The sequence below is a fragment of the Anoplophora glabripennis genome, unplaced genomic scaffold (genome assembly GCF_000390285.2).
Source record: "Anoplophora glabripennis isolate ALB-LARVAE unplaced genomic scaffold, Agla_2.0 scaffold35, whole genome shotgun sequence".
Taxonomy (NCBI): domain Eukaryota; kingdom Metazoa; phylum Arthropoda; class Insecta; order Coleoptera; family Cerambycidae; genus Anoplophora; species Anoplophora glabripennis.
Window position 1 is genome coordinate 1,039,547 of NW_019417117.1, and position 22,166 is coordinate 1,061,712.

The 22,166-nt window shown below is 31.8% G+C and overlaps 1 protein-coding gene across 1 annotated transcript in view; it reads right to left on the reverse strand.

Moving 5' to 3' along the window:
- The window catches only part of LOC108912302, a 33,401-nt gene extending 11,697 nt beyond the window's left edge, over positions 1-21,704 (reverse strand). The window contains exons 1-6 of the mRNA XM_023455935.1: positions 21,421-21,704; positions 14,344-14,370; positions 10,105-10,137; positions 8,429-8,461; positions 2,522-2,554; positions 880-912 (exon numbers count right to left, since the gene is read on the reverse strand). Of these exons, the coding sequence (XP_023311703.1) occupies positions 880-912; positions 2,522-2,554; positions 8,429-8,461; positions 10,105-10,137; positions 14,344-14,370; positions 21,421-21,511 (250 nt within the window). The 5' untranslated portion in view covers positions 21,512-21,704. The remainder of the gene's footprint in view (positions 1-879; positions 913-2,521; positions 2,555-8,428; positions 8,462-10,104; positions 10,138-14,343; positions 14,371-21,420) is intronic.
- Between the last annotated feature and the right edge of the window lie 462 nt (positions 21,705-22,166).

Below are 22,166 nucleotides of genomic sequence, written 5' to 3' on the forward strand. Positions count from 1 at the left end.
ATTGAGTATTCTTCTATTCTGCAAAGACTGCATTTCGAATCGATCTAACAGCAGCTTATGTTCATATCCTCTATTTGGATAATAACCATCAATTCGAAAGCTTAAAAATTTAAGAAAACGACGTTGAACTTTTTCAAGCTTGTTAGTATGTATCTGGTAGTAAGGGTACCATATAAGGCTGCAGTATTCTAATTTAGAACGAACTAATGAGTAAAACAGGCACTTCAATGCAGTAACGTCATTAAAAGAACTTGAATTTCTGACTATAAAACTCAAAGCTCTATTAGCTGCATTTATAATTGTATTGATATGATCAGTGAAGGACAGTCTATTATCATATATTACACCTAAATCCTTAACATTATCGCAACGTGCTAGTAACGCATTTTCAAGGGTGTAGCCAAATACTAATGGTTCTTTTTTGGATGTAAACGAGCAGATCTTACACTTATCTATGTTAATAGGTAATTGATTATTCTCACACCATCTACTTACAAGATCTACCTGCTCTTGCAGTATTAAACAATCTTCCAAATTAGATACACTGAGAAACAGCTTCAAATCGTCGGCAAAAAATAGATGATTAGATTTTAAAGACAGAGATAATCATTAATAAATAAAATAAAAAGAAGTGGCCCTCAATTTGATCCTTGGGGTACTCCAGATGTCGCTGTAAAATTTGCAGATTGAAATCCGTTGTATGAAACATATAGTTCACGTTGAGAAAGATAGGATTTAATGAGAAGAATCAGATTATCGTTTAAGCCAAATAAATAAAATAAATGATTGATGGAATACATTATTGTGTTCCTTTCCAATAATTTCTCTCAATTAAGCAGGACTAGGAATACTAAAGTTTAAAAATTAACAATAACTCACTTCCTGTATCGATTATTTGATCCACTGCTCCTCCTGAAAGCAAAAAAAGAATGATTGATTAATACAGTGTAAACAGTAAATTTTTATAAGTAGGCAAAAATATTGCATATTTATAAGAGGTATGAACAGGCTATTATTATCAGTGAAGAAAATTTCGGTAAAAATACAAAACTACAATTCATACTAAGTGTAATTACAAATTGGCTTCTATATTCACAAAAAAATAAATTATTTTGAAAAATATTTTAACAGAACTGCATTACACTATTCGTATACTGTCTGCCAAAGAATGAGCCTTTTATACCTAGATTCTGAGATGAAAATTAATGGCAGAAGTTTTGATAAAAAGACATTAACAGGCGCTTTACTGTCAAGATACAGGGTGTTGAATTATAAAAAATTGAACTTAGTTTTAACCAAAATATATCTATATAACTATATAATAGCAGTTGTTTTCTAATTTTACATGACGAATAACATCCTGATCATTAGGTGTAGTTTGAGTTGATTTAAAAATCTAGTGGCGTGCAGTAGTTATTACAGAGAACCTTTTGCGAAATAAATGATACGCCACTGACTAAAATAAAAAAAAGGTGACATATTTAGAATCCCCAGACATTTTACAAGCAAAATATGTATACTAGTTTCATGTCCTTAAAATGCATTTGCAAGAAAAACTGATTCTGATGTTCTACGAAAGGGGTTTGCTTATTCCCAGGTAACTGCTTATGAAATAAATGAATGTTGGAACACATTATTTCCAATAATTTTAATCAATTATGCAGTGCTAGGATAACTAAAGTTTAAAAATTAATAAAATAACTCACCATAGGTGTCGAATGTTTGTGTCAATGCTCCTCCTGAAAGCAAAAAAGAAAGATTGATTAATACAGTGTAAACAGTAAATTTTTATAAGTAGGCAAAAATATTGCATATTTATAAGAGGTATAAACAGGCTATTTAACAGATTATTATCAGTGAAGAAAATTTCGGTAACAATACAAAACTACAATTCATACTAAGTGTAATTACAAATTGGCTTTTATATTCACAAAAAAAATAAATTATTTTGAAAAATATTTTAACAGAACTGCATTACACTATTCGTATAATGTCTGCCAAAGAATGAGCCTTCTATACCTAGATTCTAAGATGAAAATTAATGGCAGAAGTTTTGATAAAAAGACATTAACAGGCGCTTTACTGTCAAGATACAGGGTGTTGAATTATAAAAAAATGAACTTAGTTTTAACTAAAATATATCTATATAATAGCAATTGTTATCTAATTTTACATGACGAATAACATCTTGATCATTAGGTGCAGTTTGAGTTGATTTAAAAATGTAGTGGCGTTACAGAGAACCTTTTCGAAATAAATGATACGCCACTGACTAAAATAAAAAAAGGTGCCATATTTAGAATCCCCAGACATTTTACAAGCAAAATATGTATACTAGTTTCATGTCCTTAAAATGCATTTGCATGAAAAACTGATTCTGATGTTCTACGAAAGGGGTTTGCTTATTCCCAGGTAACTGCTTATGAAATAAATGAATGAGGGAACACATTATTTTCAATAATTTTAATCAATTATGCAGTGCTAGGATATCTAAAGCTTAAAAATTAGTAAAATAACTCACCATGAGTGTCGAATGTTTGTGTCAATGCTCCTCCTGAAAGCAAAAAAGAAAGATGATTAATTCAATATAGACAGTGAATTTTTCTAAGCAGGCAAATATATTGCATATTTAGAAGAGGTAGGCTATTTAACGGATTATAATCAGAGAAGAGAGATTTCGGTAACAATACAGAACTATAATTCATACTAAGCGAATACTAATTACGAATTGGAAAATATAATCAAATAAAACGTAATCAAAATAATAATTTGACAATTCTGTTAGTAAATAAGACGCTTAGGTAGCGGGGGCATCAAGATTTACGTCATAGTTCGCGGTTTCTTTCGTTCGTCAGTTCATCTCACACATTAATATACTAAATATAAAGAAAAATCAAATCTTTTTATTTTAAATAGCTTCAATAAGTAAGCAACAGAAAATTAAAAGATGCCCAGATTATTTGATTAAACAGTAAGAGATCTTCAGGTCTTACATATACAAGAAAAAAATTTTAATTTTTTTTCAAAATTTTGAATTTTTTTTCCAAAATTGAATGAAAATGGGAAAAAAAAAAACGCAAAAAAAATTTTTCATCCTAATCATTGACTGATATCTGAGGAGCAATAAACCTGCTCCTTTAATTTTTTATAAAACTTTGACGATTCAGGAAAGGAAAACGGTTCTACCGATAGATTTCAAAGTTAACAGGCTTCATGGGCATATATTGAGTTAAAAAAAATATTTTTCTGAAACATAACAATAGGCCCTTCAAGAGGATTGATTCAAAACCCACCTTCCGTTCGCTGTACGATCAGTTTATGAGATATCGATGATAAAAAAGAAAGAAAATAAAAAAAACAAACTGAACCGGAGTGTCAGGCTAAATGACCCTGATATTGATTAAGCCAGAAAAAATTTTCTGAGCCCATGGGTAGTCTTGAAAAAAAAATTTGTAAAATATTTGCCTTGCATTATTTCCTTTGATTGCGCCGGAAGTGAAAGATTTTTCGTCTCAACAATAGCTTCAAGATTTATTTTTGTCTATACGGCCATTATTCATAAAGTTACAGCCTTTCAAAAATCACTAAAAAAATTTTAAAATTTTTCTGTTCCATTAATTTTTTTGTCGGGTTTATATACAAGGTGCTCCGTTTAAAATTCCCCAGCTGGATATCTCGAAAACGGAAAAAGACAAAAGATTTCAGAAAAATCCACTGTATAGTTTCAATAAATAGCTTTATTTGTGAGTACAAATCCCGTTCCTCTCAGTGCAGGTATAGATGTCGCTGCAATCCGAGAACATATTTTGTTGACAGCAGTTTTGAAAAGTGGCGCATATGAAAGATCTCTAAATTTAAGCAACTTTTGTGATATAAACAATTTTCGAAAAGCCACTAGTTTCCGAGATACTTGGATTTGGGGTAATTTTTTCAAAGGAGGAAAATTTTTTAAAGTTAAGTTTTCAGGCATAACTGCTGCATATTTTCGTCGTATTAGATTGCTTTGAATAAAACAGTGATGAATTAATTTTATTTAACTAATAGATATCACAGGAGATTACTTCATTTAATCTTGTTCACGCAAATCATACAAAAACTGATGCAAAATTAACAAAAATTGCAAATAAACGATACTAAATTAACATAATACACGAGTCACAATAAGTGTTCAAAATTGCCGCCATTCTCATGAATACATAGTTCGGTATCAGTTGCCCGTAATAAAACATTTTGAGGAATAGATGCACAGCTCGCATAAATCTTATTGCACAAGCCAGCCAAGTCTTCAATTTCTGTTTGGTAAATTAGGTTCTTTAGGTAACCCCACAAGAAAAAATCCAGTGGGGTTAAATCAGGGTTGCGGGCAAGCATGAGCTGGTGCCCCGTCTTGTTGGAACCAGATATTTTCTCTCATAACTTCTTCTTCTTCCAAAAGAACATTTAGTTGGGTCTGAAGGAATTGTAAATAATTGCGACCGTTCAAATTTTCCTCATATAAATAGGGTCCAATTAATATGCCAATTAATATACCACACCATACATTTATAGAAAACGTGGTTTGGAAATGTCTGTCTTTGGTCCATCTAGGGTTATAGTCCATAGTACAGGCCCCCTCTGGAAAGTTGATTACCACATACTTTATAACTCCTGAGGCGTATCCTTTTGACGAGTCTACCACATTATTCCTTTGCGATTTTTCTCGATTCCTCCGCTTTTCCGCTCAGAAAAGTCCAAAAACATGGCAATTTCCCGGGGTTTTGAAAAGTCAACACCACATCTTTTATTTTTAGCTTCAGTTACTGGAAATTTTGTTGCAAATACGGATTTAAATTTGTCCGACAGAAATTCTTCCGACATTGACGTGTCTACCGGTCGAAACATGCCAAAATAACGGGGTATTGAAAATAAATCAATTACCACATACTTAATTTTTAGTAAAATTAATTGTAAATAATTAATTCAGTCAAAAAGTATTGTTGTCCGACAAATTTCAAGCCGCGTTTTTTCAGTCCGACAGCTGGAAATCGGAATTTTCACGGGGTATGAAAAATCGATTACCANCACTTTTTTTTTCTCGTGAATTCTCGGCAGATATTGTTTGATCTTTTGTACTCGGTTTATACATTTTTTTATAGATGGTTGTGATACTGATAGGTAGGTACTTTTCAAATTCCAAATTTTCAATTTTTCTTTTTTTGCAAGAATCACGAGTTACAGCCTTACGAAACTCTTTTTTTGAGGTACATACCTACCACACCTTTTTCTAGTTTTGAGAGTTTTTTAATTGTTGACATTGTCGACATTGTCTACATTGTCGACTCTTCCAAATTAAGTCTTCATCTAGATCATTGTCTACGCGTAGACAATTGCATTGTCTACGTCGACATTGTCTACCCGCCCATCCCTGTTTATTTGTGAGTACAAATCCCGTTCCTCTCAGTGCAGGTATAGATGTCGCTGCAATCCGAAAACATATTTTGTTGACAGCAGTTTTGAAAAGTGGCGCATATGAAAGATCTCTAAATTATAAGCAACTTTATATCACAATTTTCGAAAAGCCACTAGTTTCTGAGATACTTGGATTTGGGGTAATTTTTTCAAAGGAGGAAGATTTTTTTAAAGTTAAGTTTTCAGGCATAACTACTGCATATTTTCGTCATATTAGATTGCTTTGAATAAAACAGTGATGAATTAATTTTATTTAACTAATAGATATCACAGGAGATTACTTCATTTAATCTTGTTTACGCAAATCATAGTCTTTTCGATCAAGATAAAGTAATATTTATTTAACAAAAACTGATGCAAAATTAACAAAAATTGCAAATAAACGATACTAAATTAACATAATACACGAGTCACAATAAGTGTTCAAAATTGCCGCCATTCTCATGAATACATAGTTCGGTATCAGTTGCCCGTAATAAAACATTTTGAGGAATAGATGCACAGCTCGCATAAATCTTATTGCACAAGCCAGCCAAGTCTTCAATTTCTGTTTGGTAAATTAGGTTCTTTAGGTAACCCCACAAGAAAAAATCCAGTGGGGTTAAATCAGGGGTGCGGGCAAGCCACCTCATTGGACCATTGGTGCCTATCCATAGCCCCTGAAAATATTCATGAAGAAAATTTTGCACCCTCCTTTCGTTATGAGCTGGTGCCCCGTCTTGTTGGAACCAGATATTTTGTCTCATAACTTCTTCCAAAAGAACATTTAGTTGGGTCTGAAGGAATTGTAAATAATTGCGACCGTTCAAATTTTCCTCATACAAATAGGGTCCAATTAATATACCACACCATACATTTATAGAAAACGTGGTTTGGAAATGTCTGTCTTTGGTCCATCTAGGGTTATGGTCATGCCAGAAATGGCAATTATGTCTATTGAAAATACCATTTTTTGTAATTCGACTCTCGTTAGTCCATATAATGTTATTTAAAACTGGTCGTTTTCTTGAGCCTTTATTTCCATTTCTGCAATAAAATTTAGTCTTCGTAGCATATCACCAGGACGTAAATTATGTAAAAGATGTACTTTGTAAGGATGATACATATTTCGCTTCAAGATATTATGGACCGATGTTCCGAAAATCCCCGTTTCTTGTTGTATAGCTCGCACCGAGGTATGTGGATTAGTTTCAACCTTACCTAATACCACGGCAGTGTTTCTATCATTTGTAACAGTGTTTCTACGATGCTTCTTTTTGTTAAAAGAACCACAATGAAGCAAATTCGTCGATAAAGACAAAAAGGTTTTATGATCGGGATGTCGACGGTTTGGGTAACGTACCTGATAAAGTCTTTCTGCTTCTCTGGAATTTCTACGGCATTCACCGAATATTAAAATTATGTCGAGCTTTTCTTCATTCGTGTACTGGACCATACTGAATAAATGTCAAATGTGTCAAAGTTGAAGGTGTAGACTTGTAGTTATGGTAATAGTAATATGTAATCAACTTTGACACTTCAAGAAAACAAAAGAAGGTTCAAGAAAACGACCAGTTTTTAAATAACATCATATGGACTGACTATGGATATTAAGTATTTGTAATTTTTGTTAATTTTGCATCAGTTTTTGTTAAATAAATATTACTTTATCTTGATTTGGGTAAACAAGAAATGAAGTAATTTCCTGTGATATCTGTTAGTTAAATAAAATTAATTCATCACTGTTTTATTCAAACCAATCTAATAAGACGAAAATCTGCAGTAGTTATGCCTAAAAACTTAACTTTAAAAAATCTTCCTCCTGGAAAAAAAAACCTCAAATCCAAGTATCTCGGAAACTAGTGGCTTTTCGAAAATTGTTTATATCACAAAAGTTGCTTATAATTTAGAGATCTTTCATGTGCGCCACTTTTCAAAACTGTTATACAGTGGATTTTTCAGAAATTATTTATTTTTTTCCGTTTTCGAGATANAGTATCTCGGAAACTAGTGGCTTTTCGAAAATTGTTTATATCACAAAAGTTGCTTATAATTTAGAGATCTTTCATGTGCGCCACTTTTCAAAACTGTTATACAGTGGATTTTTCAGAAATTATTTATTTTTTTCCGTTTTCGAGATATCCAGCTGGGGGATTTAAACGGGACACCCTGTATATATATATTTTTAATTGGATATGAATATCTTTCAAAAGTATCTATTTTTATAACGTTACAATTAAAGCAACATAATCTTAAATAATAATAAATGCATTATTCCAGAGTACGAATAAGCAAGTCATAGGAATCAACAAAAGAATGGTAACGCCGACTAAGGCCGGTGTCCCATGCATCCGAAATCCGACGATACGAAGGTCCGAAAGTGTTCCTATTGGTTAATATACATTCAAATTTTTACCGCTTATTTTCATCCGAAATTTTTAAAATTCATACGACGTCGGAAAAAGTAGAAATAATTTTAACTTTTATCCGAAATCGTATGTTCTTTAACCTCACTTTTTAAGTTTTTAACATACTATGATTGTTGTTTGATATATTTACAGTCAAATAAATGTTATATTATAATGTCGAATGTAGAAAATATAATACTACGTATATTTTCTATAATATATACCTATGGTTGTCATTTGAAAATGTTTCACCTTCATCTTGTAATAAATTCCATGGTTCTATACTTGATTTCTATGAGATTAATTTCGGATGCATGTGAATTATAATATTATCATTCGTACGAATTAAAATATTTTCGGATATCGTATATCGGATTTCGGATGCATGGGACACCGGCCTAAGTGGTTGTATGTAATCGTTAACACCAACAACGTCTTCAAAAGTTTTCCAACTGGAACGGAAAACGCAGCAAATTACATACCCGTACGTTCTACGAAAACGATTTGCTCAATCCCAGGTGTGCTAATGAAATAAATGAATGATGGAATACATTATTGTGTTCCATTCCAATAATTTCTGTCAAATAACTCACCTTCTGTGGCGACTGTTTGTGACAGAGGTTGTCCTGAAAGCAAAAAAAGAAAAATTCAATGTAGACAATAAATTTATATAAGCAGGCAAAAATATTGTTTATTTAGAAGAGGTAGGCTATTTAACGAGGGAATGTCGGTAACAATACAGAACAATAATAATTCATACTAAGCGTAATTACAAATAGGTTTTTATACAGGGTGTCCGGAAATACCGTTCGAATAATTCTAGGGGTGATTCTACATGTTAAACTATGAAGAAAAGTTCATATGAACATAGGTCCGCAAATGCGTCATAAGGTTGCTATGGCGATTCAAAGATTGCACCGCGATATAGGTTTTATTTTATATCTCTGGAACCGTTTCAGATAGCCATCTGAATTTTGGCATGTGAATTGCCTTTAATAGTAGGTACTTTTCAGTGTTTTTACTAAATTATTATTTTAATCAGGGGCGTACCGACAGAGTAGGTCTCGATTTAATTTATTCACATTTTTATTAAACGTGATATTTTTGTAGTTATCTTTAGAAATTCTGATTCCGCGGTATAAATGACATAAAAAGGGTATTCTTGTAGAAAACCTGTCAGGCTAGCCATTTTCGAGAAAATACTCTCCAAAGAAAATAGTGCATGCATGGTCGCCCAATAATAAAAATTTCTACATCAAAGTAGGCTTATGTCGGTGCTAAGTTGATAATGGAAAAAGGTCAAATTACTGTAGTTATTCCATTATTATTGTGCTCTGTGACTAAAGGCAAGTTCATGCAATAGCGATTTTGCGAGTTGCGATTTGCGGATTTCAATTTGATTGGTTGAAATAAAATATTTTTGACATCAATTTCTTCAATTCAATATATTGCGAGAATCGTAAAGTACATTTTTTCTGGCTTCTTTTTGTTTTGATTATAAAATACCAAGCGATTAACAATTTTCTACGCTATTGACAATAGATAACATAATGATAGTCACTGTTATTTATCACATTCATCGTTGAAGAATGTTTATATATGAATATCTTGGTCTTGTCTAATGTCCTGCGTATGTAATCACAAAAATATTTTGTGAGTTTAGGTTATGTTGTTTAATTTTGTTTACTGCGGCCCAAAAATTCTTGACTGTGCCCTGTGGCATGACATGGTAAAGCAAGTAACACATGAAATTTAAAAGTAACTAGTTTTCGCGTATGTGCATGAACGAATGTTAAATTCGCAAATCGCTACTCGAACGAACTTACCTTAACGCACCAGGTTGTTCAGTGTCACACTGTCCAGTAGCGGGGTATGAAAAATTATGAAAAAGGTTAAAAAAAGTCTGTGTTGCCGACGGAATATAAGAAAATAAACTTATATATTTCCAAAGGTAAAATACAGCTGCTCTATACCTTGTATAAAAAATTGCATTTTTATTTTTTTGAGAGATGATAAATTCGTAGATAGTAAAACCAAAAGATAACATAAATGATTGATATTTTAAAGGGTTAGTAAGTCTATTTAGAGCAACTAGGACATCTTCGAGGACACTGTTATTCTTCCAATTTGAATAAAAAGACGCAACAAATTACATAATAAAACGATTGCTCAATCCAGGTAAGTACTTATGAAATAAATGAATGATTCCAATAATTTCTGTCAATTATGCAGTACTAGGAATACTAAAGTTTAAAAGTTAATCACTTACCTTTTGTGTCGATTGTTTGTGTCAGTGCTTTACCTGAAAGCAAAAAAAAAGAAAGATTTATTAATTCAATGTAGACAGTAATTTTTATAAGCAGGCAAAAATATTGCATATTTAGAAGAGGCTATTTAACGGCTTATAAACAGTGGAGAGAATTTCGGTAACAATACAGAATTCATACTAAGCATAATTACAAATTGGATTTCATATACACAAAAAAAAATAAATAAATAAAACGTAATCATAATAATAATTTGACACTTCAGTGAGTAAATAAGATGCTGAGGTAACGGGGGTATCAGGACTTACGTCGTAGTTCGTGGTTTGTTCCATTCGTCAGTTCATTTTACACATTAATATATTATACACAGGGTGTTTGGAAAAGTTGCTACAGAAATTAAGGAAGTGAAAGTAGAGCGAAAAATAGTAATTATTTTTACAACAATGAACCACCATGCATTTACCAACCGTGAATATGCCGACATCCATTTTATTTATGGTTTCTGTAATGGAAATAGTCTGGCGGCTCAAAAGGAGTATCGGCAACGTTCCCCTGATAGAAAGCAACCTTCTGCAAGATTTTTTGGGAAAATTCATGCAAGAACGAGGGAATCAGGAGCCGTAACTCCAAGATATCGTGAATTTGGTCGTTCAAGGAGGCGTAGACATGATTTAGACGAAGTAATTTTAGGATTTTTTTAACCTAATCCTACTGCGGGTGTAAGAAGAGCGTCTGCTCATGACGGTTCATGGTTGTAAAAAAGTCGATTGAAATGCAAAGTCAAGCACAAAAGTCACAAGAAAATAAAGAAACGTAAGAATTTACTGAATGATAGCACGCGAAGGTAACAATCATTAGTACCATTACAATGAAACTGTCACCATGAAAGATGCCTACTATATGAAAATGTTACAAACAGTTGCTGTTCTGAGCCATACATTATTTAAAAAATAATTACTTCTGACTAAACTTCGCAGAATTCGAAAAAAAAAGTAAAGAAATGTTTTCTTCAAATAAAAGTCTAATTCAGTAAAAAATAATATTATTTGCTTGATAATTCAAAGGAATAAAGAAAACTCGAAAAATTTCTATTAAGTGTAGTTAGAAAACTATCTTTATTTATAACCAATTTTGATGAAACTTATGATAGTTAAAGACCCTTATGGTATGATTAATACCTACTAGTACCAGACGGTATCTGATTCAAAGAGTCCATATTTGGGTGAATCGTATATCCACGGAGATTTTTGGCTTTTTGGCTTTCAGATATCAATAAAAATGAAAATTTTTCTATGCGCATAAAAAAAACATGGGCTTAACTTTGGGCGCAATATGTTAAAAAAATTCGAAAAAGTCATATTTTTCTTCCTATTTAATTATGTATCTTTTCAAGAGTTGATTTTAGGCGATAATGGAAGAGGAAAAAAATGTTTGTAATTAAATTTTACAAAATATGACCAGTTACAAATCGAATGAATCATGATTATTATTGTAAAAATCGAAAAAATCGCCAAAAATGGGGTTAGAAAACATTGCTTTTTAGGGAATTTTTTTGGGGTCTTTAAGTTGGGTATAGGACCTTCATACTTGGCTCAAGAAAACTTCATGTTATATAGAATCATCACACCAAATTTCATCAAAATTAGTTCGATAGATTTTGCATAATAATTTTGCAATCCACAATTTGAAATTTTTCAAAATTTTGCACAGCAAAAACCAAGGCCCTTAGATACTTGAAAATTTAATCACATATAGAAGGACTCTCAAGCTTTCAAACGCTCTTTGAAAAATTCGAATCCGTCAATTAGGAGAGCTCTGGCGCTTGTTTAAGCATTTGTCGAATTTTTGTACTATAACTTTGTATTTTTGTAATATAATGAGTTAATTTCTTATTTGCTTATATGTATTTTAAACAGTAAATAATATTTGAATTATACTTTAATAACAAAAGAAATGATGATTAAATTATTAATTAATTAATTAATTAATTAATTACTAATTTTGGACATATTTTGAAAATAATTGTTTTTTAAACCATTTTAGAATATTTAAATAAATTTGTTTTTGATCCTTGATAAACAGTATATAAGTTTATGCACTTACCTTTGATACAATAAAAAAATAAAGTTGATAATTAAAGGAAGTTTAAAGATAAATAATTATCGGACTGTTGAAAGACCAATAATTATTAACGATAGGCATTTGAAAATACGCTAATTGTTTTTTTTTAATCGCGAGACATCGATTTAAAAAAAAATCATCAAAATCGGACCTCTAGAAGCCGACATATTAAAAATTTTTAAGCGCGTCGCGGTTTTGAACTCGCCGATTCAATTTCGAGCAGGCCGAAGCGGCCGCGCTCTCTGCTTCCCCCACCACCACCACCCGTACGATTTTCTTGAATTTCTCGCTTGCATAAATAACTTTAAATGCGTTTTAAAGTAGGTTGCCAATGAAGTATTGCAAACTTAGACCTGGTAAGAACTCGGAATACCAAAGGTATTTTTCGAAAAATTAGCCCGGATGTCCCAGAACATTAGTGTAAATGACGGTTAACTTTGATCGGCTATAACTACGTAACTAATTGACCATTCGATCTGTTTTTTTTAAGAAGCATCTTTCCAATAACTTTTAAAATCTGCTTTAAAAAATTTGATTTGATTGAATATCCACAAAGTTATTCTAATTGCTTATAAGTACAAAAATTCGACCAATGTTTAAACAAGCGCCAGAACTCTCCTAATTGACGGTTTCGAATTTTTCAAAAAGCATTTGAAAGCTTTAGAGCCCTTCTATATGTGATTAAATTTTCAAGTATCTAAGGGTCTGGGTTTTTGCTGTGTAAAATTTTGAAAATTTGCAATTTTTATTTCAAAATCCGGATTGCAAAATTATTATGCAAAATATATCGAACCGATTTTGATGAAATTTGGTGTGATGATTCTACATAACATGAACTTTTCTTGAGCCAAGTATGAAGGTCCTATACCCAACTTAAAGACCCCAAAAAAAAAAACCTTAAAGAGCAATGTTTTTTAACCCCAATTTTGGCGATTTTTTCGATTTTAACAATAATAATCATGATTCATTCGATTTGTAACTAGTAATATTTTGTAAAATTTAATTACAAACATTTTTTCCTCTTCGCTTACAATCAACTCTTGAAATGATACATAATTAAATAGGAAGAAAAATATGACATTTTCGAATTTTTTCAACATATTGTACCGCCAAAAGTTAAGCCCACGTTTTTCTTTATGCGCATAGAAAAATTTTCATTCGTAGTGTTATTTGAAAGCCAAAAAGCCAAAAATCTCCGTGGATATACGATTCACCCAAACCAAAACAGATACCGCCTAGTCTATACAATTTTTCATTCCATTATCTTAATTAGAAAGAAAGTTATTTTAAAGAATATCCAAAGGATAAGACCCCTTTGGAGGCCCATATCGCAGTAACAGTACTTCGGGGGACCAATGTTTATAGGAACTTTTTTTTACTATTTTTGGCTCTACTTTGTAAACACTTTGTATAAAGAAATTTAAAATACCTGTGAAGCGGTTTTTTTGTTATCGGAAGTCAAATGCTTAAAACAAACCGACGAGTCTTACAGAAGCTCTTTTGGGTATTTTTATTATATGATCTAATATTTATGTTCAATGAGTGTGAATACGCCCGGTATGTAGAATAGATATCCTGGCGAACCGCTGGTGTTCGGCCACCGGTTTTTGTTAAATATTTTTTATTATTTTTATTATTTTTTTAGTTCGATTCAAGCGCGCAGAGCGGTTGTTGTGTATTTCGGTTCGTTGGAAATAGTTAATAGTTGTTGTGTACAATTGGTTTTGTGAAGTGAACCCCTTTGAAGTCGAGTGCATTCCCTTATTCCCTTTCCTTTCGCCATCGACTTAAGAAACATCTATTGCATCACATTTTGGTGAGTCTAGTTTAGTTTTTTTTTTTAATATACAGTCCACTTGGAAAGGGCTATTTGGGCCCCAACAGAGCGTAATATTCCGAAGCAGGCGGCTGATAATAATAATGAACAATTTCGATTATTTTTCGACCATTCCGCTATATTATTTTGGCATGGTATCAGGCTCACTGATGGTAACATTGCGATAAAAAAATCCACGATGAAACTGTCGATGAAATAAACGTTTATTGTATTCCTTTCCAATAATGTATGTTAATTATGCAGCACTAGGAACATTAAAGTTTAAAACTTAATAATAACTCACCATGTGTGTTGATTGTCTGTGGTTGCACTGAAAGCAAAAAAAGGAAGATTGATTAATTCAATGTACAATAAATTTTTATAAGTAGGAATAAATATTGCATATTTAGAAGAGGTAGGCTATTTAACGAATTATAATCCGAGGAAAAAATTTCGGTAACAATACAGAACTATAATTCATAACAAGCTTAATTACAAATTGGTTTTTATGTACACAAATAAATAAATAAATAAAACGTAATCATAATAATTGACACTTCCGTGGGTAAAAAAGTCGCTTCGTTGGGGTTTTTATCGAAAGTCATATGCATGCAAACCGACTCTTACAGAAACTGTACTGGATATTTTTATTATATGATCTAATTTTTTTGTTCAATGTGAGCGATGCATTCCGCTGATAATGAACAATTTCGATTATTTTTTTCCACCATCCCGCATACTACTTTGGCATGGTATCAGGCTTACTGATATTGCAACAAAAAAATCCACGATGAAACTGTCGACGAAATAAACGTTGACTTGCAACAACCGAATTTGTACGCAAATAATGTGAAACACAAACACACGCTGCAAATCCGTGTAATTGTAAATGACAAATAAGGTTTATCTGATTTGGAATTGACGAACAAATATTCACAAAAAAATGAGTATGAGTAGTTTGGATACCTAAGAGACGAGATATTAATAAATAATTTTTCACGATTTAGTACAGAGTCTTATGAGAATGCAGATTTTTTTGGTCTTTCCACTTAGAATGCGCAACAATTGACGAACAGTTTCCACAGCAACTTGTATAAATAGGAAACCGATATCTAAGGAACCGTATGACAGCTTGTAAAAATCGATTAGGTACTTGTAAGATACATAATTTATAATAATTCTCCTTCAAACTGCCGTCGTTGACTAACTTATCCTCCATATGCGTGATAGCGGCAACACCGCGGTCTCGATGTAGTGTATTATTTGAAATTCGCAGGTGTCCAAACAAATGGAATGATCGAACGGGAGCGAGCAAACGCCGAGCCGAGCGCGCCAGCCAAGTGCAACGTTGCCAAATCTAAAGGCTTTCTACTTTAGTCACTAGCGAATCTACAGAAACTTTCATTAGACTTTAGACGGACCTCCGTATCCGATAAACCTCCTTAATAGTAATCCTTCAAACAAATTCAAAATCTGTCCACAAATAAAATAGTTATTCCATGCTTATATTTGTCAGTGTATAATGGACTTCCCTGTAGATAACAGAGCTCGAAAATATTAAAAAAGTGACCAAGTGACCAAAAAGAGATACTTTTCTAATATAATTAAAGAAAAACTACGTCATTAGTAACCGTTATTTTGAAAAATGTTTTAACAGAACTGCATTACACTACACTGTCTGCTAAAGAAAGCCGATGAAAATTAATGGGAGTAGTTTTAGTAAAACAGAAGCTTTACTTTCAAAATACTTTTGAATTGAATTTAAAAAACTTAGTTTTATCCAAAATTTATACAGGGTGTCCCGGGTATTTGATACAAAAAAGTCGAATACAAATAGATGAGGTACAAAATAATATCAGTTCTTCATATACATTTTTTTCTTACGGGCCTTCGTTAACAAGTTACGGGTCCTCAAAGATGAAAATTAAATAGATATTTTTATTTACAGTCTCTAAACTATCAACTTCAGCAAATTTGGTGATCGATAACACATGCGTACAGCTTGTTTTTGATGTTGTAAGTAAAACTTCATTATTCCCAGAATGCCAAGGACGGACTATGCCCAATGGTTAACAACCCAGAATTTTTGCATAGATGATGATCGAAATCTGTCAATATCAAAAATAAGGTCCGTGAGAATTTGCCAACGATAATACTCCCTTGGTCCAAATCGGTAACATTAACAGTTTAGGAAATATTTGTGATTTTATGTCACAGTGCACATCTAGCTGCACCTCCACCATTTTTTGTTTTTAATTTTTAATTGTACATATTTTACTATGTTAAAACCGTACATATTTTTAAACTAAGAACCTAGAAAATCTTACTGTCTGCTAATGTAATTTTCACTAACAAAATTTGACAAACACACTTTACACATAACACAAAATAGAAAAACAAAACAAGACTAAGTTAAAGTAAGAAAACAAATAATTTAAAGGAAAGAAAACATTCAAAATACATTATCAATATGGGCACTTTGCACCTCCACACACTTTCTAAGTCTACGAATGTTATTTGTTTGAACACGAAAAAGCATTTCTGGGATAATAATAATTTAATAGGTTTTTGAGTAACGTCTGAATGGACACCGATAATTAAATTATAATCATTTACGTCATTATTATTTTAATTTATTAATTGTGTATTGTTGTAGGTATCATTAGAATAAACTTCATCTCAATAGTCAGTTAAATAAAGGTGAAATTCATTCAGTATGTAAACGCTTAGACCTCTGCTTGTTTTACTACCTGGTAGGAATACACCAGGAAAATTAGCGATAATAAAAGAGAAACTCGAAAAAAATTCTATCCGCGATATTATTGTAAAATTATCTAAAGGAACATAATACAAGACATCTCTCATCTCGTGAGTCAAAAACTTTTATTAGCTAACATTTATATTTAAACAAATAAGTGAGGAAAACAGTTTTTTCACTTTGCAGGGAAAACCATAAATTTTAGAGAAAAATGACTCGCAGACAGCTTGTAGGGACTAAAATTATCTACAAAATGAGACTTGTTAAATTAAAATCGGTTAATAAACAAAAAAGTTATTGCAAAAAAACAAGAAAGTGTCCACTTTTTAATTTGTTTATAACTATCGCATTTATTGTTAGAATTTTATAAAACCTATGATAAGTTGAGGGCTTTATCATACTTTAAAAGTGTGCCAAAAGTGGGCGCTGTAGGTGCAATAGTTTTCGCACAATTCGATTTGTTTATAACGGAGGCTGCAAAAGTTATGAACTTTAAGCCTCTGTACAGGCGTTAATTTTCAACCAAACATGATTCCGAAAGCGTCATTGTAAAGACGTAATTAAGCGACCTATTAAAAAATATCAACGTTTTTTTGACATTAACATTCTCAAATTGTGCATTAAAAACCGTGCGTTTTTCGCTTATAAACAATTTGAATAAAATTGTTGGTATTTATGCTACCTCACCGAAAATAGATACAACGGATAGCTGGCAAAAAAATATAAATTTTTTAAAGAAAAAGCACCCTCTACCACCAACAGGAGCCAAGATAATATTTTTTTTAAATCGTAGCGCAATTAATTGTTTATAAACATTAAGACTTTAATTTTTCGCAAAATAAAGTTTACGACGTAAACTACGATTTTCCGTGAATTGCATTGAAAAATGTGGAAAATTAACGACTCACGAGCCCAGAGAAGGCACTCGCTAAGTAAAATGTCCGGCGTGGTGGTGGGGGAAGCTCGTCCAAGCGAATCGCGCGCGCGAGAAAAATGAAATCCAAGGTTTTTTCTCTTTAGTTTTTTAAAATACTAGTCTAAATTTCATCAATCTATATCAAACATCTTTTTGAAGATATGTCTGAATACGTGATATTTTTTAACTTTAGCATCATGTATTCAGAAAACCATCTTCTAAGGCTCTGTAATCTAAAATGACCCAAATACTAGTTTATTTAAATCGCCAAACACTGTATAAAGGTTTCGCGACGAATGTTTTCGTTATTTCCACTTATCTTTTATTATATTTAATCTGGAAAATGTACCTGTTATGAACGTATTCGTGTATTGTCAACAAAGTATAAAATTGTTCGTCATATGTTATGAGATGGCAATTAACATAAATAACCCACTTTCTGATACGGATATTAAGATGAGGTTGTATTATACGCGATGACTAAAAATGAACGAACGACGTGAGAAATAAACTTTATCTGTGAAGGAGATCTGTTTGGCTGTAATTAAAAATGAATAAATAATGGAATCTTCACCTTTTACTAGTCAATAAGGCCATCGCTTCGCCGTCATTTCAACTTAACCAAACAAACCTGGAAAACCTTATTAATGTAGACTTTTTTAATGTTTGTCTAGGTTTTAACTAAAACAGCAGGTCCGGATATATGTTTATTACGAAACAAACCTGATCAATTAGCAAATACACAGCTTCTAGAGAATAACAGTAATAATTCGAGGAGGAGCATTCGTCTTTACATCTTCCTTCTTTCACGTCGTCTCCTCGTCTGTCTATTTCCGCCCCGCGATCCCACTACAACCGAAAAAAATACAGGGTGTTCCATTTAAGTGAACAAATTGTAGCTGTTTGAAGTGATCAAAATGTAACAGCAAAACTGAAATACATACTATTAAATGTTTTAAATTGTTGGTATACCATGATTGTAAAGGGAAACACTACCCTTTACAGGTACCAAAAATCCACTTCACGCTCCTGAAAGAGTTAATAGCGACCCTCAAATTTCACGTAGAAACGGAAATAACCGGAAGTGTTACAGGATCAAAATTATTATATTATTATTTGAAAAGAGCACACCCAAAAACCCTGGTGTGTCAATTTTTAAAATTGAAATAGAATTAGGGTCTGAAAATATCTAATAGGACACTCACTGTGAGCCACGAGGTATATTGTCTCGTATATTATTACAAGCCTTCGGGGTCTAGGAAAATCCTACTAATGGTAAACTACTGCCAAGTAAAAAAAATACAAGGTTATAGTTGTTTTTGTTTTCTATAAATGTGAGACTAAATGACTTGAAAACAAGAGAAAAGATCTAATTCTTTAATTTGTATTCTGAATTCTAGCAACTTGAAAGGATCTGAAAATGTCAACAATTTTTTTTAAAGCAAGGCCAAAAACCAAACAATATTAAAGGGAAAAATCATGTAAATATTATGTTGCAGGACAGAAGGAATTTTTTTAATATATTTTTTTCCTAATTCAACCGCTATCTAACCTTTGCAGATTTTTTCAAAACCACAAATTTAAATTTTTGCAAGTTTTCCATTTAAATGATAAATTCTAAAAATTATGTTTGATGTGATTAATATTTTTATCATTCCTTTACTGACCTTGAAAATAAATTATTCATTCTACATAAGTAGGTCGCTACAAAACATAAGAGGAAAAACAGTTTGGCAATGTTGTCACGCGTACTTATGGATTTATTTTGTACACCCCACATCCCTGGATCTGATTATCCCTTCTGCGTTGAATGTAAAAGGTCCGAAGCCCGTATGTCGAAAATAAATTCGGGAAACAAGGAGTGTGTGATGTCATACAGTAAAAAAGGCCTATAACTCGGAAACGATGCCTTGAATCGAAAAAATAATTAAAAATATCTCTCCACCCCCTGTTTCTGATTGTTCTACGTTGAATGGAAAAGGTCCGAAGTCCGTATTATCTTATCTCTGTAAGGGATCATTTATTGATGATCTGTTTTTTTTTAAAATAAATTTCGTATTCAACAACCCCTTGAGATTCCAACAATTTTATTAAGTAAAAAATTAAGGTACTATTCTTAAGGAAATTTTATATTGTTTAATTTTTTGAACACCTTGTGTCACAAATATGAGCACTACCAATGGCATCCTGATATCCACCACTTGTGTCAAGAATTATTTTACCTATCTAGAGAAATCAACAATAAGAGAGCAGGCAGTACCTTATTTAAGGATACACGGTATATTTATTGGTTAGTCATATTTTTTACTGGCACGTTGACTGAATACATAATATTTAGTAAAAAAATATGTGATTCTCTACATTTTGACACAACCTGTATAATGCAATTTTTTTAAATATAAGTGTGATATAGTACCAAATTGGAAGTCGACGCACAAATTTAAAAACATTAATTGCAAGTTTTTGAATTCTCCCATTCCAAGGTGTTCACCCACATAAAATAAATAATTAATTAGGTAAATTCACATTTTTAATTCTAACTTTATTTATTTTATTTAGCAATTAACATAATTGAGTAATTCCTATTCTGAAATCATAATAATACTACCTATTATAAATCGTAAAAATTGGTTTAAGTGTAGTTATACCTACACATACCTGTATGATAATGTCGTGTTCCAAATTTTATTTTTATCCGGAAACAGCGAAACAAATGAACAGCAGGGTCACGGTAAGGTCGAACGCTTGGTCAATCATTATTGACCAACAATATAATAACAATTTGTCAAAAGCTAATGATAAAAAAATAATAATTTTCTCTAAAAACTACAAAAGGCACAAAATGTCAACTAGATAAAATACCTAGGTAGGTATTTTGATTTGCTTATTTCGTACATTCGACATTTGGGCTATTTTTTTATTTTGATATTTTATAAGTAGACACCAGAATAGGTAGGTACAAATACCTAGACCAGCCTGCCAGAAAAAAATCAAGTCAGTCAATAAGAAATATTTCTTAAATTCATTGTGATAACTACTGCTTCTGGTGAAGATTTTTTTATTTTTAGTTTATCAAGGGTTTTTTAATTATGATTTAATGATAATGTCAATAGGATTAACCACCTTCCTTCTAAAAGACAAAGAAACAACATTGGATTTTTTGCCTCAGTTTTTACTTATTCAAAATTCAAATTCAAATTCAAATTCATTTATTTTCCAGAGATCATATTATCAAATAAGAAAAAAAATTAAATGATAGTTATTTGTCAGTGCCGGTATAATCTACAGGAAAGAATTCATTTCGACTATACAAAGACCGTTCCAATAAAAACTTCTTTAATTTGCTCTTAAAAACACCTTGTGTAAGTGAGTCTGTTATTTCAGGAGGTAAATGATTGTAAATTTTAATAGCCAGACCATTCGGTGATTGAGAGAAATGTTATTGTATTTACAAAACGGTATTAACGGTAAACGAAATTTATATTTATATTTATTTATATTCAATATCGCAAGAAGAAATCAACACATACCTATTGTAATTTGATACAACTTAAAATGCGTGCTGTGTATCAATCAGTTAACTTTATTATAAGTCATACACTTCATTTTGATCAGATTGGGCCGACACATAAGCCCTTTTAAGTTATACATCGGCCAACTAACTATATTAAGAAATGCAGTTAAATTGAAACATTTAGAAAACTCACCATACTGACTGGTAACACTGAACACTGATAACACCAGATAAACATAAATCATTATTAATTTCGCCATTGTCGACTGTACGAACGAAATCATAATGCACAAAAATTCTCAGCTATACACAACCAATATCAACAGTCAAAATATACTGTGCTACTTATACATATATAAGATATGTTATATATTATGTCACAGTATAAAGAGAACAGTAGGGACAACAGGATATTCCCGCCAACAAAATTTTCCAGTTCATTCTTTATAATGATGGTAGTAGCACATATCTAGCATATCTAGCTATTTTCAATTTCAAGATAGAGTAAATGTAAACATAGACTGGTGCATGCTATTCACGTGATCAGATCGAGCCTCCTTCCTCATCGCATTCTTATTGGCTGATCAGCCATAAACTGCATGAAGAAGTGGGAGGTAGCTGTAGACGGTAGTGGTCAGGGTCGGATTTTGAATTGCTATTTTAGTTTCAATATCTCGTTACTAAATTAAGTATTAAATTAAGTTAAGTAAATAATGCGTTACCGGAAAAATGGCAAAAATGTATTGGGCATGTAAAACAAAAAATGGAAGTTGAAATGTGGAACCTGGATAATATTATTGAGACACAACTGACACAAGTAGAGCGTCTTATTATTAATCTAATTCTACTCGAGTCTTTCAGTCTTCCTGCATTGTCAGACAGAAGAAACTGAGCTGCGTTAACTTTTTTGTGTAAATTGTTTAATAACTCAATTGATTG